General features: G+C 50.6%; 1 protein-coding gene and 1 non-coding gene across 8 annotated transcripts in view; one reads left to right on the top strand and one right to left on the bottom strand.

Moving 5' to 3' along the window:
• Positions 1-24,972, bottom strand: part of KAZN (kazrin, periplakin interacting protein) — a 1,309,273-nt gene that overhangs the window by 75,783 nt on the left and 1,208,518 nt on the right. For all 7 annotated transcript variants that reach the window (XM_070474078.1, XM_070474075.1, XM_070474076.1 and 4 more), the window contains one exon: positions 1,753-1,889. In XM_070474078.1, the coding sequence (XP_070330179.1) occupies positions 1,753-1,889 (137 nt within the window). The remainder of the gene's footprint in view (positions 1-1,752; positions 1,890-24,972) is intronic.
• Positions 21,344-21,416, top strand: TRNAG-UCC (transfer RNA glycine (anticodon UCC)). Its single transcript has one exon. It is a non-coding gene; the product is annotated as a tRNA-Gly (tRNA).

Raw genomic sequence — 24,972 nt, 5'->3', positions numbered from 1 at the left:
TTTTAGGAGGTGGGACCTCTGGGAGGTGCTTATGTCGTGAGGGTGGAGCCCTCATGAATGGGATTAGTGCCCTTAAAAGAGACCCCAGAGACCTCCCTTGATCCTTCTGCCAAGTGAGGACACAGAGGAAGTCTGGGATGCAGAAGAGGACCAAGAAAGCGGGTAGCAGTGGTTCCCATTCCTCCTCTCTGCTTCCACAGGTTATTGACTGAGTGCCACACTCTGTCTGCAAATGACAGGCATGGGGAGGCCAACTTCCAGGGACTGAGCTCACCCACTGTAGAAGGACAAGCATGAGAAGCTGGGGTCCTGGGCTGACACCCGGGGCAGCTGGGATAACTGTGGACCACTCAGAGGCTGTGGATGCCTGGCCCAGGGAGCTCCCCCAGGGCTGTTCTCATTCTGGAAGGGAAGGAATCTGTATACTTGGGCGGTGAGAGGGAAGGTCACTGCTACAGACCAAACAGGGCCGTGAGGATGAAGCATTTTAAATTCAGATCCTGTCTCTGAAGTTCCTGCCTGTGGACTCTGGCTCAGAGGCAACACCCGCGAGTGTACTCATGCAACCAGCCCACCAGCTGTTGGGAGAACTGCTCAAACCTCCTATGCCTGAGGAAACTTAAAGAGTTTCCCACCTCCATTTTCTCTGCAGAGTATAAGCGAACCTTGGTCACACCCGCTGCCATGTGGTATCAGGCACAGGGCAGTTTTCAATAGATTTTCTGTCCTGCTCACGAGAAGGTTACAACTCTCCCTGCAAACATAATGGCTCATAAGGCCTGCTTGGTTTCGGGGACCAACTCTCTTTCCTTTATGTTTCAGTACTCTGTATGGCATGTACATGTGTGCTAAGTCACTTCAGTCCTGTCCGACTCTTTGCGACCCCATGGACTGTAGCCCATCAGGCTCCTCTGTCCATGGAAATTTCCAGGCAAGAATACTGGTGTGGGTTGCCATGCCCTCCTCCAGGGGATCTTCCAACCCAGAGATCAAACCCATGTCTCTCATATCTCCTGCATTGTCAGGCAGGTTCTTTACCACTAGTGCCTCCTGGGAAGCTCTCTATGGTATGACCACAGAACATATACCAGATATTGACTGAACCAAATTCCTCAGTCATCTGACCAGAAACTCCTACTCACCCCACAGAGCCTGACTTGTATGTCACCACCTCTGTGAAGCCTTCCAGGGCTGTCTCCTGGAGGAAGAATTTCCTGCTATCTCATGGTTCTCCCCACTCTCTTTTCACACTCTTATTATGGTATTATTAGTAAGATGCAAAGTTGACATTTAGTATGAGCACTTAGTATGTACTAGGCACCATGTTTAATGCTCTGTATTCAACATCTCACAGGGTCCTCATCAAAGCTCTGCAACGTCGGCACCATGATTGCTGTAGATGAGGAAACCGAGGCTCTGAGAGGTTAAGGAGATACCCAAGGGCATACACATGGGAAGCTGGGATCTGAACCCAGACCAACTAGAATCTGGAGCCTACACTGTCACCAACTGGGCTTCCTGTCCAGGCTGGTCTGCCCAGGAGACACAGAGCTATGATTAAGGGCTGAGTGTATTCATCTCAGGATCCAGATCCAGGCCCAACACATCAGGGATTTCCCCCAGTGAGCATAAGGGGACATGGGCAGTCCTCCTGTGTTGAGATTCGAGGTTGGACCCTGTGCTGGGTGGGGCAGTAATAAGGGAGCCGGTGTCTGGTGTCTGCGGGATCGGGGTTGGGTGGGGAGTGCCGACCTTGCGGTGCTGCTCGTAGTTGCGGATGAAATCCCGTAGTTGCTCCTCCCGGCTCTCCAACGTGGCATACAGCTGCTGCATCTGGTTCACCAGGTCTGTCTTCTCACCCTTTAGGCGCTTCCGGTCGGCTTTCATGGCTGGAGGATAGAGGACCGAGTCAGTTCCTGAGATCCTAGCCGCCTGTCAGCCCGAATGCGAATGCTGAGAAGGGACTCTTTTCTCTACCCCTTCATGAACAGGGGAGGAAACAGGGTTCAGAAAGAGGTCATTTCTCTCCCAGGCTCCCACATTGCTCAGTGGCATTCCCTGGATTCAAACTCAGGCCCTCCTATCTCTAGAGTCCCAATTCTCATTTCTTACTTTTACTGACCCAGCCAAGGGGGGGCACTCCCTGATTGCAGGTCTGTTCCTGCCCTGAACAGATCCCCAAGTGAAAGAGCTGGAGGCCTGGTGAGTTTGTGACTCCCACCACCCAGGAAGCTGATGGGACCTTTATTTCCTGCTGAAATGACCTCTCAGAATCCAATATGAGCCACCAGAACTTAGCCCAGCCCAAGAGTTCAGATTGTGCCATTCCCTTCATGGGGAAAAGTGTCTGATTAAAAATACTCAGCAAGTTATGGGGCCAAACGTATGCGCAACAGAAGAAAAAAAAGAGAGATGGGACTTCATCAAAATTAAAAACTTTGTGCCTCAAGGGACACCACGGAGAAAGTAAACAGACAGACAATGCAAGGAACAGGAGAACAAATTTGTAAGTCGTATCTGATAAGGGGCTTATATAAAGTAAAAGCATATAAAGAACTCTTAAAGCTCAATGATAAAAAGATAAATAACCCAATTTTAAAAATGGGCAAAAAACCTGAACAGATTTCCCCAAGAAATTGCCAATAAACACCTGAAAAGGTGGTTGACATCATCAGTTATCAGGGAAATGCAAATCAAAACTATAGTGAGATGCTATTTCACACTCACCAGCATGGCTAAAATATAAAAAGAAGACAGTAACAAGTGTTGTCGAGGATATGGAGAAACTAGAACCCTAAAACACTGCTGGTGGGAACGGAAAATGGTACAGGCTCTGTGGAAGACAGCCTGACAGTTCCTCAAGTGATTAATCATAAAGTTCCCCTATGATCCGACAATTCTACTCCTAGGTGTATATCTAAGAGAAATGAAAACATATGTCCACACAGAAACGTGTATACATATGTTTACAGTATCTTTAATCATAATAGCCAAAGGGGAAAGGACCAAATGGCCATTAATTGGTGAATGAATTTTCAACAATGTAGTACATCCATATCACATATATTATTTGACAATAAAATGAAGCAATGATTCATGCTACAACGTGATGAATCTTGACAATATTATGCTAAGTGAAAGGAGCCAATCACAAAGGGCCACATGCTATATGATTCCATATATATGAAATGTCCAGAATAGGGAAATCTGTGGAGACAGAAAGATTAGTGATTGTCTTGGACTGGGGTGGTAGAAGGCGTGGGGGCTGGAGACTTGGCCAAAGGGATGGATTCAAAGTGATGCACCCCCATTTAAAGTGACACAAATACTCTAATACTGATGTACAGCTGAATATATGTGAATATAACAAAAACAACTGAATTATGTACTGTAAATGGATGGATTGTATGCTGGGTGAATTGTATCCCAATGAAGCTGTCACACACGCGTGTGCACACACACGCACACACACACACACACGGTGCCCTGTGCTCCATGCAGGCTCCTGGCAACAGGTGCTCCCTCCAGACTCTGCTCACTGCACTGGCTCTGCCGTGAAGGGAGTGAGGCGGGCAAGCTCGAGCTTGTGCAGGGCAGGCTCCAGCATCAGGGTGCCCCCCCCTTTTCCAGGGTCCCCTGAACTCTGTCCCCTCCCCGCTCTGTGGAGAGAACACTGAGGAAGGAACTGTGGAGGTGGTGGGAAGGGGGCAAAGCAACTCCTCAGCTCTGGAAGCTTCCAGCCTCTGAAGGCGCAGAGTCATTTGCCCAGAGTCACACAGCCACATCTGACCCCAAGGCCTGAACACTTGACCTGACCTTAGGCTGCCTCTACAGGGAAGCCCCCCCAAATCCCAGAGGGTCCTGGCTCCATGGCTAGCTCAGGGCAGTGATATGGGGCAGGCAATGGTGGTGCCCCCCCATCTTATCCTGGATGTTGAGCCTACAGACTCAGCCTCTGATACGAAAAAGCATGGCGTAAGGACTGGGGACCCCGTGCTCTGGCTCAGAGCCTGACGTGAGTTGCATTTCCACCCCTCTCCCCCAGCCCAGCACCATCTGCAGAACAGGGCAGAGGCAGGCTGGCTGGAACAGCATTGGCACGTGCAAGGAGACACAGAGAGACCCTGCAGTAGGGACTCTGGGTCTTGGGGGTGGCTTTATTAATTTTTTAAAATTAATTAATTAATTAATGTCTGGGTCTTCTTTGCTGCATGTGGGCTTTGTCTACTTGTGACAAGCAGGTTTACTCATTGTGGTGGCTTCTCTTGCTGTGGAGCCCAGGCCCTGGGGTGCACGTATGCTTCAGCAGCTGTGGCTCACGGGCTCTAGAGCACGGGTTCAACAGCTGGGTGCATGGGCTTAGCTGCTCTGCGACATGTGGGATCTTCCCAGACCAGGGATCGAATCTGTGTCCCCTGCATTGGCAGGTGGATTCTACATCACTGGACCATCAGGGAGGTCCATGGCGGGGGGTGGGGGAGGGGTGGGGGGGGGCTGGCTTTAAATTACAGCTTTGAGCTTCCTGGCTCTTGCAGCTGGACTTGTCACCTTCATGGCCAGCTTGCCAGAGCAGCAACTTAGGTCAGCAGGGCTGGAATTCCAGGCCTGCTGGGCCCGACGCTGGGTTGGACCCCTGGCAGGCTGAGGATCGAGAAAACAAGGAAGCTGAATCTCTTGGAATGAATGCCAAGTGAAGACCACTTACAAATGAAGACAAAATGCCTCTGGAACCACAGTGAGAACCAAGAAGCTGCCATGTTGTTCGCTCAGCTTTTCAGAAGCACATCTACAACCTACTCAAGGGAACTCACACAGGGGAGCAGGACCTGGGGGCACCTGGGGATGCCCGTGCTGGTCTGAGGTGGGAAAGTGGGGGTGTGTCTCCCCATTAAGCCTGAACATGCCCGTGCATCCAGGTGCTGTCACCCCAACAGATGGGGCCTCCCCTAAAGGGGGAACCAGAATTGTAACTATTGAGGGAAATAGGGAGGTTGACCTGACAGACTCCCAAGTAATAATATAAACTACAGACACACAGCTATGAAAATTACACAGTGGGAGGTGTCCTTCCTTCCTTTGTCATAGCATACTTTTATTTCTCCTTTAAAACTCTGTTTGACATTCTCTAAACATTCCTAACGCAAGAGGTGACAAGTGATGCTCTGTGAGCATGAATGACGGTCTTTCTCTCTGAGACCGGCCTCCTGCCTCCTCCCCAAGTTCCCCAGTGCTCTGTTCTCCTTTTCCACCACCCAGCTTCACCCAGGTGTGTCCCAAGCCAGCAGCTGGGCCATCGGACCCACTGCCATGGTGATGGGTGATGTCATGCCCGGCAAACCCTGAGGGAAACCAACCGGGCTCCTGGGAATGTAGGGACTCCAGGGTGGAGGGCGGGTGTGTGGGGAGGGACTGATTTTTCTAACTCGAGGCTGGATGCATCGAGGATGAGCTATAGCGTGCAACCAGGGGCCCAGGTGTGGCCCAAGACCATGGTGCTTTTCTGGGGACATCACTCTTTTCAAACTCCCAAGTTCTGCCTTTCCACAGCAGATTCCTTCCTCCTTCCCTGGCTCGGGACCCTACAGTTCCTAACCCAGACGCGGGGCAGGGCGAGGGGTGTCAGCCCCAGTTGTTTCTGCAAACACGACTCTTGGGAGATGGAGACCAGAGAGAGATGTCCCTTGACTCCAGCATAGCAGACCCCCACCTCCAGCGAGCGCCCAGGCAATGGGAGGCCACAGCTGTCGTGTAAAGAGAACAGTACAGGTTAACTGTCTGCTTCTGAGCTTCTGGGGGCTGTGGGCCTGGAGAGTAAGGGATTTTACGGGGCCCTTCTGAGCGTGAGACACATCTTCCCTGGTGGCTCAGATGGCAGAGAATCTGCCTACAATGCTGGAGATCCCGGTTCAATCCTTGGGTCTGGAAGATCCCCTGGAGAGGGGAATGGCAACCCACTCCAGTATTCCTGCCTGGAGAATTCCATGGACTGGCGGGCTATAGTCCATGGGGTTGAAAAGTGCCAGACACAGCTGAGTGACTAACACTAACTCTGAGCACGAGGTGTGGCGGGGGGTGGGGTGGGGTCTCTCCTCACCCACAGGGGCAGTGCTGCAGCGAGAATCCCGCTGGGCAGAGAGGGACCAGGCTCTCACCAGGCTCTCCACTCTCCCCTTGCCCAACCTCGGTTCCCCCACCATCATGAGCATGCTTGACTCTGTGAGCTTCCTTTGGCTCCTGAGGCCCTAGGAGACTTCGCCTTGACCACTGTCCCCCACAGAGAAGTCCAAGGCCTCGGCCAACATCACATAGCCGGGTGGGATGGGCCCTGGTCTGGGGTCAGAGGATCTTGGTTCCAGCCTTGGGTCAGAGTCCTAACCACTGGATGAGGGAATTCCCTGGCTCTGAGACCTCAAGCAAGTCATGTAACCTCCCTGGGCCTCAGTTTCCAGATATCAGAACAATTTGCATGTGCCAGGCATGGCCCTAAGCCCCTGATGGGTTTTTGTCACTTAATTCTCACAACCACCTTATGAAGTCAGTCCACGTTGTAGATGAGGAAGTGGGCACCCAGGGAGACTAAGAACAAGGCCATGCAGCGAGCGGCAGCCCCCTGGTCCTGACACTTACCCACCCTCCTGTCCCATGGCTTTGCTGTCTCCCCAGTCGTCAACCCCCAACAAACCTACATGGCCCGGTTGACCTCATCTGCTCCTCCGGACTTTGGGCTGGGGGTTCGGGCTGCACCTACCTTATGGAGGAGGGAACTGAGGCTCAAAGGGTTAACTGACTCACCAGGACCCATGCAGACCCTGGCCCTGCATCCTTAGCACCTGACCTTGAACCACTCACGCTCCTCCATCACCCCTACTGTGAAAGTGCATTATTGTGAGCACAGAACCCGCATCGATCCATAAAACCAGGGGATGATCCAAAACTTCACACCAGTTACTGCTGCTACAAGACAGTTTCTGCAGCTGTCTTACAACTCCAAGGGAGCTTTCTGAGGTTTCCATTAAAGGTGGTGTGACATTCTTATACACAGCCCACGCATGTGTGTGCGTGTCAGCAGCTCTTAGGGAATCCTTCACCAGCCATCCTTCCCACTTGCAGGATCCTCAGCCAGCCCAAGGTACGGACTCATTCCACAGTGTCAGATTTCCCACTAGTCTTGAGCTCAGAAGATTCCAGGCCTGGTTTTGGATGGTCCATGCACAAAAGACCTTTTGAAAATTCTAGCCTGGTGATAAACATGGGCTCAGAGGTAGAGATGGGGTAGCCAGTAGGGTCAGCAGACCTGAGTCGGCAATGATGATCCCAGCTGCCGCCAGCAGGGGGCTCCCTTTCTTTTCCATTCAACATTCCTGACCAGTTACCTCTTCAGCATCTACAGATTCTGAGAAAGCAGGGGCGGCCAGGTGGGAGCCAGAAGGGCTTGGCAAACCACTCTTAATAAACACTCACCAAATGTTCTTCCAGCTCAACTTCCCTTTACAGATGGGGAGACTGGGGCCCAGAGAGGGAGAGACTATCCACTAGCACACGGCCGGTCAGCCCAGGTCTCCTGATTCTGGAGTCAACACCGTTGAGTGAAATACATTGGCAGTTCTGCTCCTCCCAAATGGAAACCACCCCCTTTCTTCTCACTGCCAGGTGAGGCGGGTTGATCCACTCACATGGCCAATGAGTAGCAGAACTGGCACCTGACCCCAGTACTTTGATGTTCAGGCCCATGTTGTTCAGTCACTCAGTTGTGTCTGACTCTTTGTAACCCTGTGGACTGCAGCACGCCAGGCTTCCCTGTCCTTCACTATCTCCCGGAATTTGCTCAAACTCATGTCCATTGAGTTGGTAATGCCACCCAACCATTTCATCCTCTGTTGTCCCCTTCTCCTGCCTTTTATCTTTCCCAGCATCAGGGTCTTTTCCAGGCCCATGATCCTTGCATAATCTCCACAGCTGCTCTCTCCAAGTGCAGCCTAAAAAATTCGGCAGTGTGACCTTTCCAACCTCCTGCCTGGGGTTGGGAAAGAAAATATCTGGAATGCAGGTTCTCATTTTACAATCCTGTGTCCATGCAGACATGACTAATCAACCAGGCTCTACAGGAACCTGGGTTGATTTGTGATGTCTGCCTTGGGACCACAGGGAGTAAATGCAGATTTTCCAGCCCTGCCTCAGATGAGAAGGCAGAGATCATCACTAACTGATCAGAGTCGGCATGTTTGAAAATGGTTTGGTGAGCCTCTTCCAGGTCAACACTGTGCTGATTACCATTGCACTCCATGGAACCAAGTTCAGCTCCATTTAACCGAAAGGGAAAGCAGAAGTTCATTCACATCAACGAGATGGTGGCAAACAGACTCCAACCTGCATGCTTAAGGGTGAGACAGCGGACTGCTTCCCTGAATGGAGTCAAAGATAAATGAAGGATTGCTGAGTTTACGTACGTAACTTTATGTCCACCCCCAATGAGCAATATATGCTCCTTGAGGGCAGGGCTCTGATCTGCCTTGTTCATCACTGTATCCCCAGCATCTAGAACAGTGCCTGGCACATATTAAGTGCTCAGTAAGTACCAGTGGATTGACTCTCAAATGAAGGACTGAGCAAAGCAGATAGCCCAGGGAGGAGGGGGACCTGGCCCATGCCCATCACTGAGCAGCATCCAGTATTTGCAGGGTCTTGGGGACAGACATGGCTCTGCTTGCCTTTATTCTGTCTCCCCTTGCCCTCCAGGGCTGAGGCGCGTCCACTGCCCTCCTTCCACCCTCTGTGGCACATGCTCTTCCCCAGGTCACCGATGACCTTCGAGCCGCAAACCCCACCATCCTTGCCTAATGCACCTGACTTCATGGGGAAGGGTGCTCCATGCCCTCCTGGCTCCTGTCTCTGGCTGATCTCCCCTCACTCTGACCTCCAGGCATCAGAGGCATTGGCCCTTCTGTTCCACGGTTTCCTGACTGGGCTCGTCCAGCCTCCCAGCTTTAAATCTACCCGTATGCTGATACCACGCAGCCTGGACCTCGCCTGGAATTTCACGCTCAGAGCCAAGGGCTGCCCCCATCCTCTCCAACCTCACATGCTGGAGACCTGAGTCCCTGACCAGCCCCCCAACAACCTGCTCCTCTTCGTCTCCCCAAACTCAGTTTATGGTGACCTTAACCTTCCAGTTCCTCTGACCCCAAGCCCCAGAATCTTCCTTCCTTGATTCTATTTCTCTCACGCCCCACACCCAACTCATCAGCAAGCCACGTCAACCCTGCCTGCAACATGTCACCAGAGTCTGGCCTCTCCTCGCCCCTCCTTGGTCCCCACCCTGGTCCTTGTCACCACCACTGTGGGCTGCATTGAGCAGTGGCCTCCTAACTGGTCTCCCAGCCCTGAAGTCTGCGTCAGCTCAGCAGGGAGTGTCCCCTTAACAGCAAGTCAGATCATGTCACTTCTGCTCCTCCCCTACAGCCCGTCTCAGTCAAGAGCGAGCACAGTCCTTAGAGACCCATCAGGGCCATGTGACCTGTCATCCCCCACCCGCCATCTCGTGATCTCCCTGACCATCCCTGCCTCACTGCTCCTCACTATTCCTGGTTCATGCCCCTTCCCTCAGCATGCCTGGGCTGGCTGATCCCCGGCCGTGGTCCCTTCCCTGCCTCCTCCAGGTCTTGACTGAGAAATCAACTTCTAAGCAAAGCCTTCCCTGGACACCCTCCTCACTCTGTTCCCTGTTTTTTTTCCTGCATTGAACTTGCCACTATCTAATATGACATCAGTTCGTTCCGTTCAGTTGCTCAGTTGTGTCTGACTCTTTGCGACCCCATGAATTGCAGCACGCCAGGCTTCCCTGTCCATCACCAACTCCCGGACTTTACTCAAACTCATGTCCATTGAGTCGGTGATGCCATCCAGCCATCTCATCCTCTGTCGTCCCCGTCTCCTCCTGCCCCCAATCCCTCCCAGCATCAAGGTCTTTTCCAATGAGTCAACTCTTTGCATGAGGTGGACAAAGTACTGGAGTTTCAGCTTCAGCATCAGTCCTTCCAATGAACACCCAGGACTGATCTCCTTTAGGATGGACTGGTTGGATCTCCCTGAAGTCCAAGGGACTCTCAAGAGTCTTCTCCAACACCACAATTCAAAAGCATCAATTCTTTGGTGCTCAGCTTTCTTCACAGTCCAACTCTCACATCCATAAATGACCACTGGAAAAACCATAGCCTTGACTAGATGGACCTTTGTTGGCAAAGTAATGTTTCTTCTTTCTAATATGCTATCTAGGTTGGTCATAAGTTTCCTTCCAAGGAGTTAGTGTCTTTTAATTTCATGGCTACAATCTGCAGTGATTTTGGAGCCCCCCAAAATAAAGTCTGACACTGTTTCCACTGTTTCCCCATCTATTTTCCATGAAGTGATGGGACCAGATGCCATGATCTTAGTTTTCTGAATGTTGAGCTTGAGAGGAAGTGACATTTACATATTCCTGCCTATCTGCCGGGGAACACCTGCCCTTCTCCCTTCTTTGAATTTGGGGTAGTTTCTTTCTGGGTTTCCGTAAGTCCACAGCTCAGGATTCTACTTGCTGCAGGGGAGCCCTGCCTTCCCCACAGGGATGTATACCAGCAGCCTGGGGACAGAGGGACAGCTCAGGGTCTTCCTGCCCCCCAGACTAGCCTAGAAGCCACTTGAAAGCAGGGCGTAAGCCTCACCTGACAGTATTTCCAGGAACTGGCACTAGGCACAGTCCATGCAGGTTAAGAAAGTGGGGGAGAGATAACCTGGTGGCTTGACAGAGTGGGGAAGCGCACTTGCTCACCACTGCCAGCTATCTCAAGCTGCCTCTTCCTTCTCTGATCCTCCAGCTTAGGGGCTCAAGACGGGACCACTACACCCATGCTGGAACATCCAACAACCACAGTGCCTGCCAGGGATCATCGTAAGAAAGGAAGGGCAGATGAGGACCTAGAATGCATACCCCACCTGGAAGGGCAGCTGTTCCATGACTGAATGAGGCCCAGGGTTACCATACCTGCTGACTCTTCTGGAAAATTCCATACTCTAGATTGTCACAGTTTTTGTTTTAAATATCTCCTTATTTTTCAATATTGGCAATTAACTGTATTACCCAACCTTGCCTGTGAGCCTTGCATGGGGGCTGGACTGCTCATCTGAGCAGGTGTCCACAGAAGAGGTAACACAGGAGACTGGGTCTAGACGTGGCTGAGGAACCAAGCTCTGCAGAGACTCCACCATTCATGAGCTGTGTGACTCCGGTAAATTCCTTAACCAAGCTAAGTCTTTTCCTCATAAAGAAGGATAACAGTTTCTATCTCATTCTACTGGGGTGAGCATTAAAGCAAAGTAAAAGCTCTAACTGCCTGACCGTGCTTGCTGGCTTGTGTTTTAACACCATTCTGATAGTCATCACCATCTAAGGGGACCAGGTGGTCTTGGGAGGCAAGGGGTGCTCTCTTGGGGGAGCAGCCTTCCACCCCGAGCAGAGGAGGCAAGTGCACGGGGTGGAAGGCTGTCCGGGAGCCTGGGCAGAGGGGTGATGCGAGGAGGAACCACCTGGAGAGTGTCTGTCTCAAGCAGAGACGCCTGGGGCTCCCAATGGGAAAAACTTTTTTTCTGTCACATGGCTTAGTTCTGACCAGGGATCAAACCCACACCTCCTGCAATGGAAGCATGGAGTCCTAACCACTGGACCTCAGGAAAGTGCCCCTGCGGAAAAAAAATTTATTCTTAAAAAAAAAAAAAAATTTTTTTTTTTTTGGCACACCCCACAGCATGTGGGACCTTAGTTCCCTGATCAGAGATTGAACCCCCACCCCATGCAATGGAAAGTGGAGTCTTAACCACTGGACCATCATGGAAGTCCTGGGGCCCTGGGAAAAACTTGAGAAGTTTTTTGAGGGTTGGCAGGGCCAACCCTCAGGAGGGGATCAGACACCTGCAGACAGAGTGTAATAAGAAGAGATACTGTGGGGGGCAGAGGGGACCTGTCGCAGGCTGTTTGAGGTCCGACCTGAGGACAGGAGCACACTGTTGCTGCTGCCCATCCCTCAGCTCTAAAGAGCTCAGAGTTCATCCAGAAGCACGGAGGGTGAGTGGCAGGCCTGGGAATCTGGGCTCCCTCTTCCTGCCAGGGGAACTGGGAGGGCAAGGATGGGGAGGGGGTGGTGTTTGTTTTCCAGCCTCTGAAGGCAAGTCCAGGAAAGTCCTCCTTCCTCCAGATCACCACTAAAAATAGTGGCAGGGGATGGGCCCGGAACTGTGACATTCCCTAGACTCCGGGGGTGGAGATTTCTGGAAACACAGCATCGGCCCACAGGCTCCATGCTCCTCACAGTGCGAACTATTATTCAGGCTCATGTTAGTGGGTGAGGTCATTTCAGACATGATGATGGTGCTGGCTGGGCCCTGAGAGGAGGCAGGGAATGCCCAGAGGTCAGGGAGGCAGGACATGAGGGTGCAAGCCAGCATGCTGTGTGGCCTTGGGAACTCACACACCCTCTCTGGGCTTTGGTGTCATACTCTCAAGATGGTTCATCAGGCCCTCTAGAACCTTCAGGAAGTTTCCCTGGGTACCCAGTGATTTGGGGACTGGTCTTGCCATGCCCTCTCTCCAGCAGAGTCCCAGCAAAAGGGAGCAGCCACAGATAGCAGATCCTGGAGCTAAACTGTCTGGTTCAAAGCCAGTTTGGGCCCTCAGTAGAGGTGTGACCTGGAGGCAGTCACAGATCCCATATTTTCACATTGTAGAAGACGAATAAACAGTTCCTACCGCAGCCCATGCCTGCCCGATACACACGCATCCATGTTCACGGAGGGACCTGCATGGAAAAGTTACACAACTGTAGAAGCTCTAGGCTGCAAACTGCCCAGGCAACCCTGAGCAGAAGGGTCAGACCATCGCAATCCCTTCATAGGAGGCCGACGCCATCTAGGGAGAAACAATGAATACTATGAATGAACCACAGGGAAGAATGCTGAGCCAGTGAAGCCAGATACAAAAGCATGTACTGTTCTCTACCACTCCCTTTACGGCACTTCAAAAGGGTGGGATTAATCCACACGGTGAGAAATCAGGAAGAAGCTCTCTATAGAGGGGACAGTGACAGGAAGGGGACCCAGAAGAGCTTTCAGGAAGTTCATCATGTTCTACTTCTAGATCCGGGTGCTGGTGAGACAGGGGGGTTCAGTCTGTGACGACGCACCAAGTAGTGAACCAAGACTTGCACTGTTCTGCAGGAAAGTCACACTTGAATGCTTGCTTGCTCAGATGCTCAGCCATGTCCGATTCTGTGCAACCCAATGGACTGCAGCCTGCCAGGCTCCTCTCTCCGTGGAATTTTTCAGGCAAGATTACTGGAGCAGGGTGCCACTTTCTCCTCTAAGAGATCTTCTTGACCCAGGGACTGAACCCGCATCTCTAATGTCTCCTGCATTGGCAGGTGGATTCTTTGAAACAGCCTCCACCTCATAGGACTGGTTTCGTACACGCAAGGGGCTCAGCGTGTTGTTGAGCACAGGGAGAGTAAACACCAGCTCTTATCATTCGGTGGGAGGTGGCCCTCACGCTATCGGGGCACCCTGTGAGCCGGCAATGAAGTAGGGCGGTTCCAGGTGTGGACAAGGTGTGCCCTACTCAATCCTGCAGGACTTCTGTGGCTGGAGAAGGAACATGAACTTGGGGTTGGTCCTGGATTCAAAGTCCTGGTCCTTTTTGCACAGGCAAAGAGGACATCTTCTGGGGCTTTCCTTGTGGTCCAATGGCTAAGACGTTGCAGCCGTGATGCAGGGGGCCCAAGTTTGAGTCCTGGTCAGGGAACTAGACCCCACATGCTGCAACAAAGATGGAAGATCCTGCATGTCACAACTAAGACCCAGCATGGCCAAATAAATAAATAAATAAATAAATAAATAAATAAATAAATGTTTTTTTAAAAAAAAGAGATGACAACTTCCCTGTGTGACTGTGGTGAGAGTGGAAGGACAAAGCTTCCACAAAGAGGCACAGACAGAGCTTGAGGAAGGAAGGTCTGTGTGGGCTTCCCCAGCTCCGATGATGATCATAAAGAGGAGGAGAAGGACTGTGTTGCTCACCCGTGTCCGACTCTGCAACCCCATGGACTGCAGCATGCCAGGTTTCCCCGTCCTTCACCATCTCCCAGACCATGCTCAGATTCATGTCCACTGAGTCAGTGATGCCATCCAACCATCTCCCTCTGCCTCCCTCTTCTCATTTTGCCTTCAGTCTTTCCTAACATCAGGGGCTTTTCCAATGAGTCGGCTCTTTGCCTCAGACGGCCAAAGTATTGGAGCTTCGGCTTCAGCATCAGTCCTTCCAGTGAGTATTCAGGACTGATTTCCTTTAGGATTGACTGGTTTGATCTCCTTGCAGCCCAAGGGACTCTTCAGAGTTTTCTCCAACCAACACCACACAATGCAGAGGCATCAATTCTTCAGTGCTCAGCCTCTTTATGGTCCAGCTCTCACATCCATACATGACTACTGGAAAAACCATAGCTTTGACTATATGGACCCGGGTTGGGTTAAAACACTTTGTAAGTTTTCACTAAAATTTTTTTTTTGCAACAATCCTGTGAAGCAGTTAGTATCATGACCCCTAGTGCACAAGCAAGGAAATAGGCAAAGACATAGGCAAGTGGTGGACACAGGGTTCAGCCTGTGGACTCTGGATCTGAGCTCTTCCTCTTAACTTTGTCCAGATGGGCAGTGGCAGCTGCAGCATGGCTGGGGTTGATGCCAGCCTTGGGTGTGGGGAGGAGGGGTGCTTGGTGGTCCTATCTTATGAGATCCCAACACCCTGCAGGCCCCAAGCCTTCCTAGGGAACCTTCTGGGTCACCTCAGAGGCTCAGGACAGCTGCTGGGGAAACACAGGTCACAGTCCAGGTGGGGGTCCCAGCAGGACATCAAGGATTCAGATGATGCTCTGCCTCCTGCTGGCCACGTGCCTTTGGGAAGCCAGGGGATCTCAGAGACTTGGTGTTCTCTTTTGTGCAATGGGCACAATAAAGCCTGCCAACCTCACAGTTCGAGCAGTGCCTGAAGATGAGTTTTTTAAATCCATGGAGGGTTTCAAAGGTGTGAGGACGGCTGTGCCTGTGAAGGGACGGCTTGCTGGGGGACTGGTGTCTGGCTGTGCCATCTGGATAGGCACTTTGGTCTACTCCTGACATAAAGGGTTAATCCGCTGCCATGACCGCAGACCTAAGCCTCATTCGGAGATCAGCTTTTGTGGTCACAAAACTCTCATTCTGATCTTCATCAGCTCAGAAAATACTCTTAAATATTCTCTGAAAATACTCCTTAATTTGGCAGAGGAAGAAAAGTGTGTTTTTATCGACCTCCTAAAGTCTCAGTAGCGATAATTATCATTTTTAATTTTGTTCTCGTATCTTTGATTTTCCTCTTCTTTTCTAGAAGGATGGTGACTTCAGTTAACAGAGATGTGGCAGCAAGAAATCACAAGAACCAATTTCCTTGTCTTCTCCAACTGTCTGCCTTGCTTCTGGGTGCGGCCAGCAGAGGGAGACCCCAGCCACCCCAGCCACCCCTGTCCCCCTCCCCACCCCTGCTAAAAGGCAGGTTCCCACTGCCTCCCCCGCCAGGGCCCCCGAGCTACCTGACACCACCCCTTCAATTGGTGGGGCGCACGAGTTTTATGGCAAGACTGCAAGTCTACTGTAATTAAGACCTCTATAAAATATTTAGATCACTGTGCCCAGATATATTAATGATTATACATTTCAATGTTAATGAATGTAATTAGATGAAATATTAGCCAAGCCTGTCACTAAATATACATTCAGGACTGCTAAACTCTCGTATGTCAAATTATATGTGTGAGCAGGTGTACACACTTAGACTTCTCTGAGGGACTTAGTCTTACTGGAAAAAAAGCTCAAAGACTTGTCCACAAGAGCGGGGTGACAGAGGGAGTTAGCAGGTTGGGAGAAAGGCACGGGAGTCAGAGGAGAAAGACCCTAAATAAAGGTCCCACAAGGTCCTTGTGAATGACGAAGACCAGATGAGTTAGTATATATAAAAATTTGCATTCCTCCTTGGATGGAAAAGTCACTACACCTAGAAGTATCCAGTTTCAGCTCTAATGACCACATCCCAAGGGCAGGCACAGGCAAATGGTTTAGTAGGGTGACACAGGGGTCTCCCCTGGAACACTATATCTGCAAAAGCTGCTTTAAAATAATAAATCAGACCTCCCTGGTAGCTCGGTGGTTAAGAATTCACCTGCCAAAGCAGGGGACATGGGTTCAATCCCTGGTCCGGGAAGATTCCACATGCCACGGAGCAATTAAGCCTGTGTGCCACAGTTACTGAGACCTCATTCTGGAGCCGTGCACTGTGACTAGAGAACAGCTCCCTTGCTCGCCACAACAGAGAAAGCCTGTGAGCAGCAACAAAGATCTAGTGCAGCCAAAAATAATAAATAGATTTCCTGACAGTGACAAATGCCCAGGGTTCCATGTGAGCCAGCAGGTGCCCTCTGCTCAAGAAGCACAGAGCTGAATTTCTGGGGCTCTCCCCCTGGGTGCTGGAAATGCCCTGCCATGAACATTCAATCCAGCAGTGTTCAACTGGTTGACTGGGGACTTGGTCTGGAGATGGTCTGACAATGAGACAGGCAATAGAATTATTAAAAACCACCACCACCATAGCAACAGCAATAACCGTACCTAATCTCTACTATGGGGCACTGTGCGCCACAAACACCACCCTAGTGCTTCTGAGAAACACACTGTGAGGAGGGCGGGCGAGAACTGCAGGCCCATTTCACAGACATGGAAACTGAGCAAGGTTAGCGCCATCTGCTCATAAATCAGAGACTGGGCTGGATTCAAATCACAGACTTCTTACCCTGTAGGCAAATTCTCTCCCTGCAGAATCCCCTGGGTGTGGTTGACTCTGGGACCATCGGATAGAGGTAGTCTGAAGAATTCTGAACATATACAGAAGGACCAAGGGTAAAACTGTAATCCTTTTCTTGCACTCAAGAGTGGATCCTAGTTCCTGTTCAGCGTATGAGTCCAGCCCGGTGGTTTCCCTGCACAGAAGGCTCCCCAGGAATGAGCTCCAGTTTCCTGAGGCTCTTAGCTATTGGCTCCTTTGAGCATCCTTCCTGTGTTCCCCGAGATGTACAATAGTATGTATGTCTATTGTGTTGTATGTGTGAGACCCAGAAGCAGAGGAAATAGACTGAAGGGCAAGAAAAGAATTTCTAAACAACAAAAATAGGTGTTTCGCTAATGTACCACAGAGCCTTTGCACTTACCATCTGCACTGCCTAAAACATGCCACCCCAATCCCAAACACACGGTGGTTCATTCCCCTGCTTCCTTCAAGATTGGAGTTACTGTCACCTTATTCGAGAGGCCTTTACTGTCACCTCATTTCTAAAACTGAAGTGTTATAGCCTCCTGGCACTGACTATTTTCCTTGCACACTTTTTTCCCCTAAAGCTCTTTTCTCTTCTGACATTATAAATGTTTTGCATTTACCTGTTTATTGTCTAGCTTCCCCTTCAATTAGCATGGGCAGGGATTTTGCTTATTTTTTCCCCTGCTGTGCCCACAGCACTAAGATGAGGATCTGAGACATAGAAGGTGCACAATATGTATTTGTGGAAGCATTTAAAAGGGGCCACAGTGGAGGTGAGCACAGGGTGTACAAGGACAGGAAGGCGGAAGAGCTACAGGAGGGAGGGTGGTGTTCGCAAATCCCTGGATGTGTGTGGGGACCTGGTGTGTCTGGGGAACTGTGCTCAATTCAGTATTGCACGAGCTTTGCTAGACTGGGAGTTGGGAAGAGGTGCCCCCAGGGGAGAAGCTGGCTGAATGCTCTAGCCATAGCTTTCTCAGAGACCACGCTGGTGCCTTGGGCTTGCTGTTGTTCAGTTGTGTCTGATTCTTTGCAACTCCATGGACTGCAGCATGCCAAGCTTCCCTGTCCTTCACCATCTTCTAGTGTTTGTTCAAACTCATGTCCACTGAGTCGGTGATGCCATCCAACCATATCGTCCTCTGTCGTCCCCTTCTCCTTGCCTGTCTCCACCCTTTTTTTTTTTTTTTCGGTGCAGAAGGGCCCTCTGCAGGGAAGCTCAGAGCTTGTCAAGAGGGTTTGCACCCATGTGTGGCTTTCTTATGTCCTGATCTCTGTGCTGTGCCCTGCGCTGGTGACTTGCTAGCTTTGGGGAAAAAGCTGGAGAGGTGACAACCTTTGTCTCTGAATGCGGAGGTTCCATCAACCCAGAGGCAAGGTGGCAACAGTGCTCCATCCCTCATCACTGCAATGGAAGAGACTTGGGCATAACTAGGTCTATTTAGGACAGATTTTCTAATACTGCGGGCAGGGATCCTTGCGGATTCTCTTTCTTTACCAGTAGGCAGCTGCAGTAGTTGGTAAGAGCGGGACTGGCCACCTACATTCAAGTCCCAGCCCCTCTACTTGGCCAGCGGGGTGACTCTGGGTGAGTCGCTTTGTTTCTTTGTGTCCCTGTTTGCTCACCTGTAAAATGGGGATGGTGAAAATACCTACTTCACAGGATACTTAGAGAATCAAATGACCGAACACACACAAACACCTAGAACACTGCTTAGAGTGTTAGCTGCCATCATTACTAGTGGTGGCTGAGAACAGATCTGATCTGAGGCAGGGAGATGAATGGAAAGGCTTTGCAAAGTTCCTGAAACCCTGAGATTTCTGGGAGGAGCTACAGGCACTAGACTGACTGTGTCTATCATGCACCTTCCTGCTGCCCCTCCCCCTTCTGGGCTTAAGGATGCCAACTGGTCCTTTCTCACATCCTTGCGCCTGCATGCCCAGTGCTGGCCTGGCAGAAGACAGAAGAATTCATGCCTTTGAAGGGTTTTTGGCCAAGTCAGAACAAAAGGTCTAAATACAAACGATGAGGGTTAAGTCTATTTTTTTTTCCTTTTGCCTGTTCATTCATTTGTTCTGGAAAACTCTTATTTCCTGCCTGAATCCTGGCACCACGCTAGCACAGCAGAGAGATACTAAAGTCTTGGATAATAACCCGAGGCAGGGAGGAGACAATACAGGTGATGGGAATATGAGTGTGAAGGAGAAGAAGGGCTAAATCAGAAAGATCATGATCTCTGGAAAGGCTTCTGAGGCCTCCCCCAAAATCAGATGGTCCTGCAAAAATGCAACCAGCCACCTCCTGAGGCTGCTTATCCCAGTGGCTGGTGATCAGTGCCCACAGAGCTGGGCCCTTGCCAGACCTCAGGGCAGTTTGTAGCAAGGGAGGAGAGTTTATGCAAGCCCCATCCGGAGGCCTGGATTCTAGAGATAACGTGAACATCTAACCGCTTTCCTCTGCGTCTTATGCTGTGCACGGCACCCGGGCTCTGACACTAACTGGCCACATCAACAGGACAGGTGCCAATCTCCAGGGCTCAGTCTTCTCATCAGCAAAGTGGGAATGAGCCTCCTCTCTGGGAGGCATGCTCTGTCTACTAAGACGCTAACATCTACTACATTTGTGCAATGCCCTTGGCTACTTCGGTGGACATACCATTTTTTAAACAATTTTCTAAATAGTTGGGTCCTGACTGGGAGCTAAGAGGTCAGGTTCCTGACCATGGAACTCTTAATAAATATATTACTTGAACCATAATTGGATGATCTAAGCTTTTAAAGCACAGTGATGAAAGTCAAGGCATTAAGTCATTATTCTGAAAACTGGTAAATAATGGGAAAACAGTCAAGCTTTTATCCTGAGTTTCCTATATCAACTGTACCAGTAGGTAACCAAATGATAAATGGTAGGGAGTCTCTTTATAAAGGATCCCAGCTAATACATGAAGATGGGGTGACAGACAAACACAGCCCTTCTGCTGAATGTCTGGATTCAGTCTGGGCTGCCAACATCACAAAACAGAGACAATCAGACAGCTCGTGCCTCCTGATGGGGAGGACTCAAAATCTTCTTTGAAGTAGTCTTGCAAAAAATGAGTCAAGAAAATGACTAAGTCTTTAGTTCAGTTCAGTCATGTCTGACTCTTTGAGACCCCATGGCCTGCAGCACGCCAGGCTTCCCTGTCCATCACTAACTCCTGAAGCTTGCTCAAACTCATGTCCATCGAGTAGATGACACCATCCAACCACATCATCCTCTGTCGTCCCCTTCTCCTCCTGCCTTCAATCTTTCCCAGCATCAGGGTCTTTTCCAATGAGTCAGTTCTTCACATCAGGTGGCTAAAGTATTGGAACTTCCAAGTCTTTACATGAACTATCGACTTACACGAATTTCAAAAGACAGAGAGGCATGGCAGATGACACCATGGGGATGCAATTAGCAAACCCAGGACAGCAGGAGACCTACCAGACAAACAACACAGCCCCTTCAACAGATAACTGGCAAGAATACAAAAAAAGGAAGAATATTTAGATTAAAAAACATTCCAACTAGGGAATTCCCTGGTGGTCCAGTGGTTAAGAATCCCCGCGATGCAGGAGCCGTGGGTTTGATCCCAGGTTGGTGAACTAAGATCTCACATGCCGCAGAGCTATTGAGCCCACACGTTACAATTAGAGAACCCAGGTGGCACAACTACCAAAGCCCATGCAATCCAGACACCTGCCACAACTAAGACCCACAGAGTCAAATAAATAAATATTAAAAAAAAAAAATCCAACTAATTGCCCTATGTCCATTGTACTGGGATCCTGATTCTAACAAACAAGGTTTAAAACACCAATCTATGAGTCCACTGGAAATCTGAATCATGACTGGATGCCTCATTATTTTAGGTGTGATAATAGTTTAGTGGTTATGTTTTGTTTTTTTAAGATTCCTTCTCTTATACAGTGATATACTGAAGTATTTCTTTATTGTCTGAGCCACAGGTTTGATGCCTGGGTTGGGAAGATTCCCCAGAGAAGGGATACCCACTCCAGTATTCTTGCCTGGAGAATCCCAGAGGGGCCTGGCAGGCTACTGTTGCATGTGGTCGCAGAGTCAGACATGACTGAGCAATTAACACTTTCACTTCACTTTTCCACTGAAGTATCTATAGATGGCATCCTATAGCTGGGCTTTTCTTCACAATAATTCAGAGAAGAGGGAGTGGATAAGGATGGGGCGGAGTTGACCACAGGGTGAAGGGTGCTGGGGTCAGGTCAGGGTTCACAGGATTTGTTACACTATTCTATTGACTTCTGTATGTAACTGAGGCTGTCCATAAGAAAGAAAAATGCCAGCAAGGCTAAAAAGAGGACAGCTCTTGCCTCTGCCGAGTGTTTCGGATTTTGGTGCATTATGAAGTTTGGCTCTGGGACACTTCCCTGGTGGTCCAGTGGTTAGGACTCTGTGTTTCCACTGCAGGGGGCATGGGTTCGATTCCTACTCTGGGAACTAAGATTCCGCATACTGTGTGGTGGGACCAAAAAAAATAAAAGCGGGGCTCTGTAGGCTTTCCTTTGCTGTGTGTGAGGCTGATAGCTACCCCACCTGTAAGAGTGTTTCAAGAAGCCTCACCCAACATCTCCCCTAAACTGCTGCGGGCTTAACATGGCCTTGGCTCTCTGGAGTGTGCGCAGAGCACACGCCACCCGAGTCTGAGTAAGCGCTGCCGCCTGTTCAGAGGTGCCGCGGAGCTGTGGCTCGGGCTCTGTCTGGTCCCAGGTGAGCCTCTTTTAATTCCTGCATGCTCTGCAGAGCAGGGACGACTTCTCGGGGATCGTGACGTCACGATGCCACCCTTGCCCATTTCCATCGGAATTCTGGCCTCGGGAGGGAAAAGCCACTGTTGCTCCTGTCAGCAGCCATGGTCTCTTTCCCACATCTGCCCGGGCTCCAGCCCTGGTTTAAATCGTTGCCTCAGATCGGTGGCAGTGGTTAAGACTCTGCGCCCCCACTGCAGGGGACATGGGTTCAATCCCTGGTCCTGCTTGGGGAAGATCCTGCATGCCATGCTGTGAGGCAAGAAAAACCAAACCGAAATGTAAAATCATCCCTGACTTTGCAGATGTACCCAGGATCCCACCTGAGCCGTCAGAGGATGGGCTGCAGGCTGCCTGCGTTTCCTTGGTGCCCTCAGGCCCCTGGGTGGGGCTGCCTAGGGCTGCACAGCAGGGGGTTGTGGGGTGATGCAGGGCGTCTCCTGCAGGCTGTAGTGAAAAACTGCCAACTCAGCAAGCAGGATTTATTTACTTCTGCACAGAGAAAAGCATTTGACCTCTTAAGGAAACATAAACGAAGAATTTCCTGGCTGATTGTCTGGGGGGAATAACAGGAAGTGAGCTAGTAACAGCCCAAACAAACAGTACAAAGTGATGGGGAGGCCCAGAAGGGGCGGGGCCTTGGCACTACCTCTCCGGGTCCCCAGCCACTACTGCAACTCTGCTGTCCCTGCCCAGGGCTCCTGGGGACTCACAGGAACCACCGAGGACCTGGGCTGACTCTCAGGATAACAGCAGTGCCGTATATAGACCCTGAACTTGGAAGGCAGGTGGGGCAAAGCAGAGAGAGCCTTAGACTTAGAGCTGGATACCAAAGCCAGAGGCCCTGTGACACCATGGGCAGGTCACATCACCTCTGATCTTTAATTACGCCTTCTCCATGGGGTGATCTTAAGGCTCACATGAACTGACCTCTGTGAAGTGTTCTGAAAACAGAAAAGTGCTCTACAAACACAATGAAGCATTATCACTCCTCATCAAGATCTCACTCATCTGCACACAGCTTAGTGAGGAACTGCGGGGCTGGAGAAGACTTGGACAGCAAGGAGATCAAACCAGTCAATCATAAAGGAAATCAGTCCTGAATATTCACTGGAAGGACTGATGCTGAAGCTGAAGTCCCAATACTTTGGCCACCTGATGCAAAGTGCATTGGAAAAGACCCTGATGCTGGGAAAGATCGAAGGCAGAAGGAGAAGAGGGCAACAGAGGATTAGATGGTTGGATGGCATCACTGACTCAATGGCCATGACTTTGAGCAAGCTCCGGGAGTTGGTGATGGACAGGGAAGCCTGGTGTGCTGTAGTCCATGGGGTCGCAAATAGTCGGAAAAGACTTAGTGATTGAATAACAGTGAGGACAAGTGCTTCCATTTTATGGCCAAAGCTGGAAGGGGTTAAATGACTTGTCTTTGGTTGCTCAGCTAGTGAGAGCCAAGGCCTACTCTTAGGCTTGTCTGAGGCCTGCATTGTCCAGGGACCTACATAACCCTGGAAGCTCAGGCTACCACTCATCAGCTTGGAAAAGCCCTCTCCTTCATGATGCTGGCAGCCCAGGGGTCCAGAATCACAACCCAGGTCCCAGACTCGGATGATGAAGCCTGGATGGGTGAGGTCGGGCTTGGGTGCTGGGCTTACGGTAATGAGCTTTGGGCTGAGCCCCCAGCCTCTGCTTCCACAAGCCTCAGCTGAAGATAGACAAAGCTTCCAGGTCTTCATTACGCCTCATGGGCAATACAGTTACTTTATTAAAAAGAGAAAGGAGGTGACTCTTCTGCTCCAGACTGTGGTAAGAGGGGCTTGGCTGGCTCACAGGGGGGTCACCTCTGCACCAAGGCTGTGCACTGGTTCCATCCTGTGCTGCCAAGGGGGACCCGAACCTTTTGCACACGGCAATGCCATGAACTGATAATCCACTGGGAGAAAAAACTTCTTATGCAAATCGAAGCTGAGGCGTCTAATGGGTACAGCAATCAGATTTGTTAGCACGCTGTAACGTGCAAGAAACCAGTGAGCTCTGTTCCCAAACAACCTCCTCTGCTTTGGAATTATCCACTTTCCGGGCCTGCTTAAACATCTGCTATGAAGGCAGCCAGGTGGGCGAGGTACCTGCCTGTCAGAGCAGAAGTCCAGGGGAACAGGAGAAGGGAGGAGGTCCCCCACCCCCTCCAGGACCGCCCTCCTTCTCCATCCAGTCCAGACACTGATGGGTGGCCTGCCCAGCAGCTGTGTCCCAGAAAAAGCCCTGGGCTCAAAAGCACGCCTTCCCTATTTCCCAGCAGAGTGCTCTGTGCCTTGATGTTCTCATCTGTAAATTGGGACCATAATGTCTAGGACTCATAGTGTTGCTGGAACATTAAATTCCGAGCTCTTAAAAAAAAATCCATTGGGGACTACCCTGGTGGTCCGGCGGTTGAGACCACTGCACTCCCAATATGGGGAAGCATGGGTTTGATTCCTTGTTGGGTAGCTAAGATCCCACATGCTGCAAGGCACAGCCAAAAAAGAGAAAGAAAGAAAAAAACCCGCTGGGAACTTTCCTGGTATCAGTTGCTAAGTCTCTGCACTCCCAATACAGGGGCCTGGGTTTGATCCAGGGGTGCAGCAGAAAAGAATCTGCCTGTCAATGCAAGGAGACCTAAGAGACGTGGGTTTGACCCCTGGATCAGGATGATCCCCTGGAGTAGAAAATGGCTACCCACTCCAGTATTCCTGCCTGGAAAATTCCATGGACAGAGGAGTCCGGTGGGCCACACAGTCCACAGAGTTGAGACAGTGGGACAAGACTGAGCACACACAGGCACAGGGAACTAGATCCCACACGCCGCAACAATTAATAAGAGTTTGCAGGCTGCAACTAAACCCCAGTGCAGCGCCCCCCCCAAAAAAAAAAATCCACTGGATTTGGAGTGCCAGCTCTGGGTTCAAATCCTAACTCTACCATTCACCATGAGGATTTTCTCTACAGTAAAAAGAGATAATTATACTAATTAGAAGTAGTTACCATGTATGGGCTTATACTATGAGTTGTGAGCATCTGCACATATTAACTCATTTAATCCTCACAACAGTTCCTGGAGGTAGGGGTGACTGCCCTTCCTCCTTCACAATTGGGGGACGCTGGTGCTGCCCACAGAGTGATGCCGGGCAGCATGCCTGGGTTCACTCCAGGACTGTGACACCCAGGCTCCACACCCATGACCTGCTCAGCCTCCCAGGTAACTCTCAGGG

The sequence above is a fragment of the Odocoileus virginianus genome, chromosome 11 (genome assembly GCF_023699985.2).
Source record: "Odocoileus virginianus isolate 20LAN1187 ecotype Illinois chromosome 11, Ovbor_1.2, whole genome shotgun sequence".
In the NCBI taxonomy this organism is placed as follows: Eukaryota; Metazoa; Chordata; class Mammalia; order Artiodactyla; family Cervidae; genus Odocoileus; species Odocoileus virginianus.
Note: the sequence above shows the minus strand (reverse complement) of the source record. Positions and strands in the feature narration are given on the sequence as shown.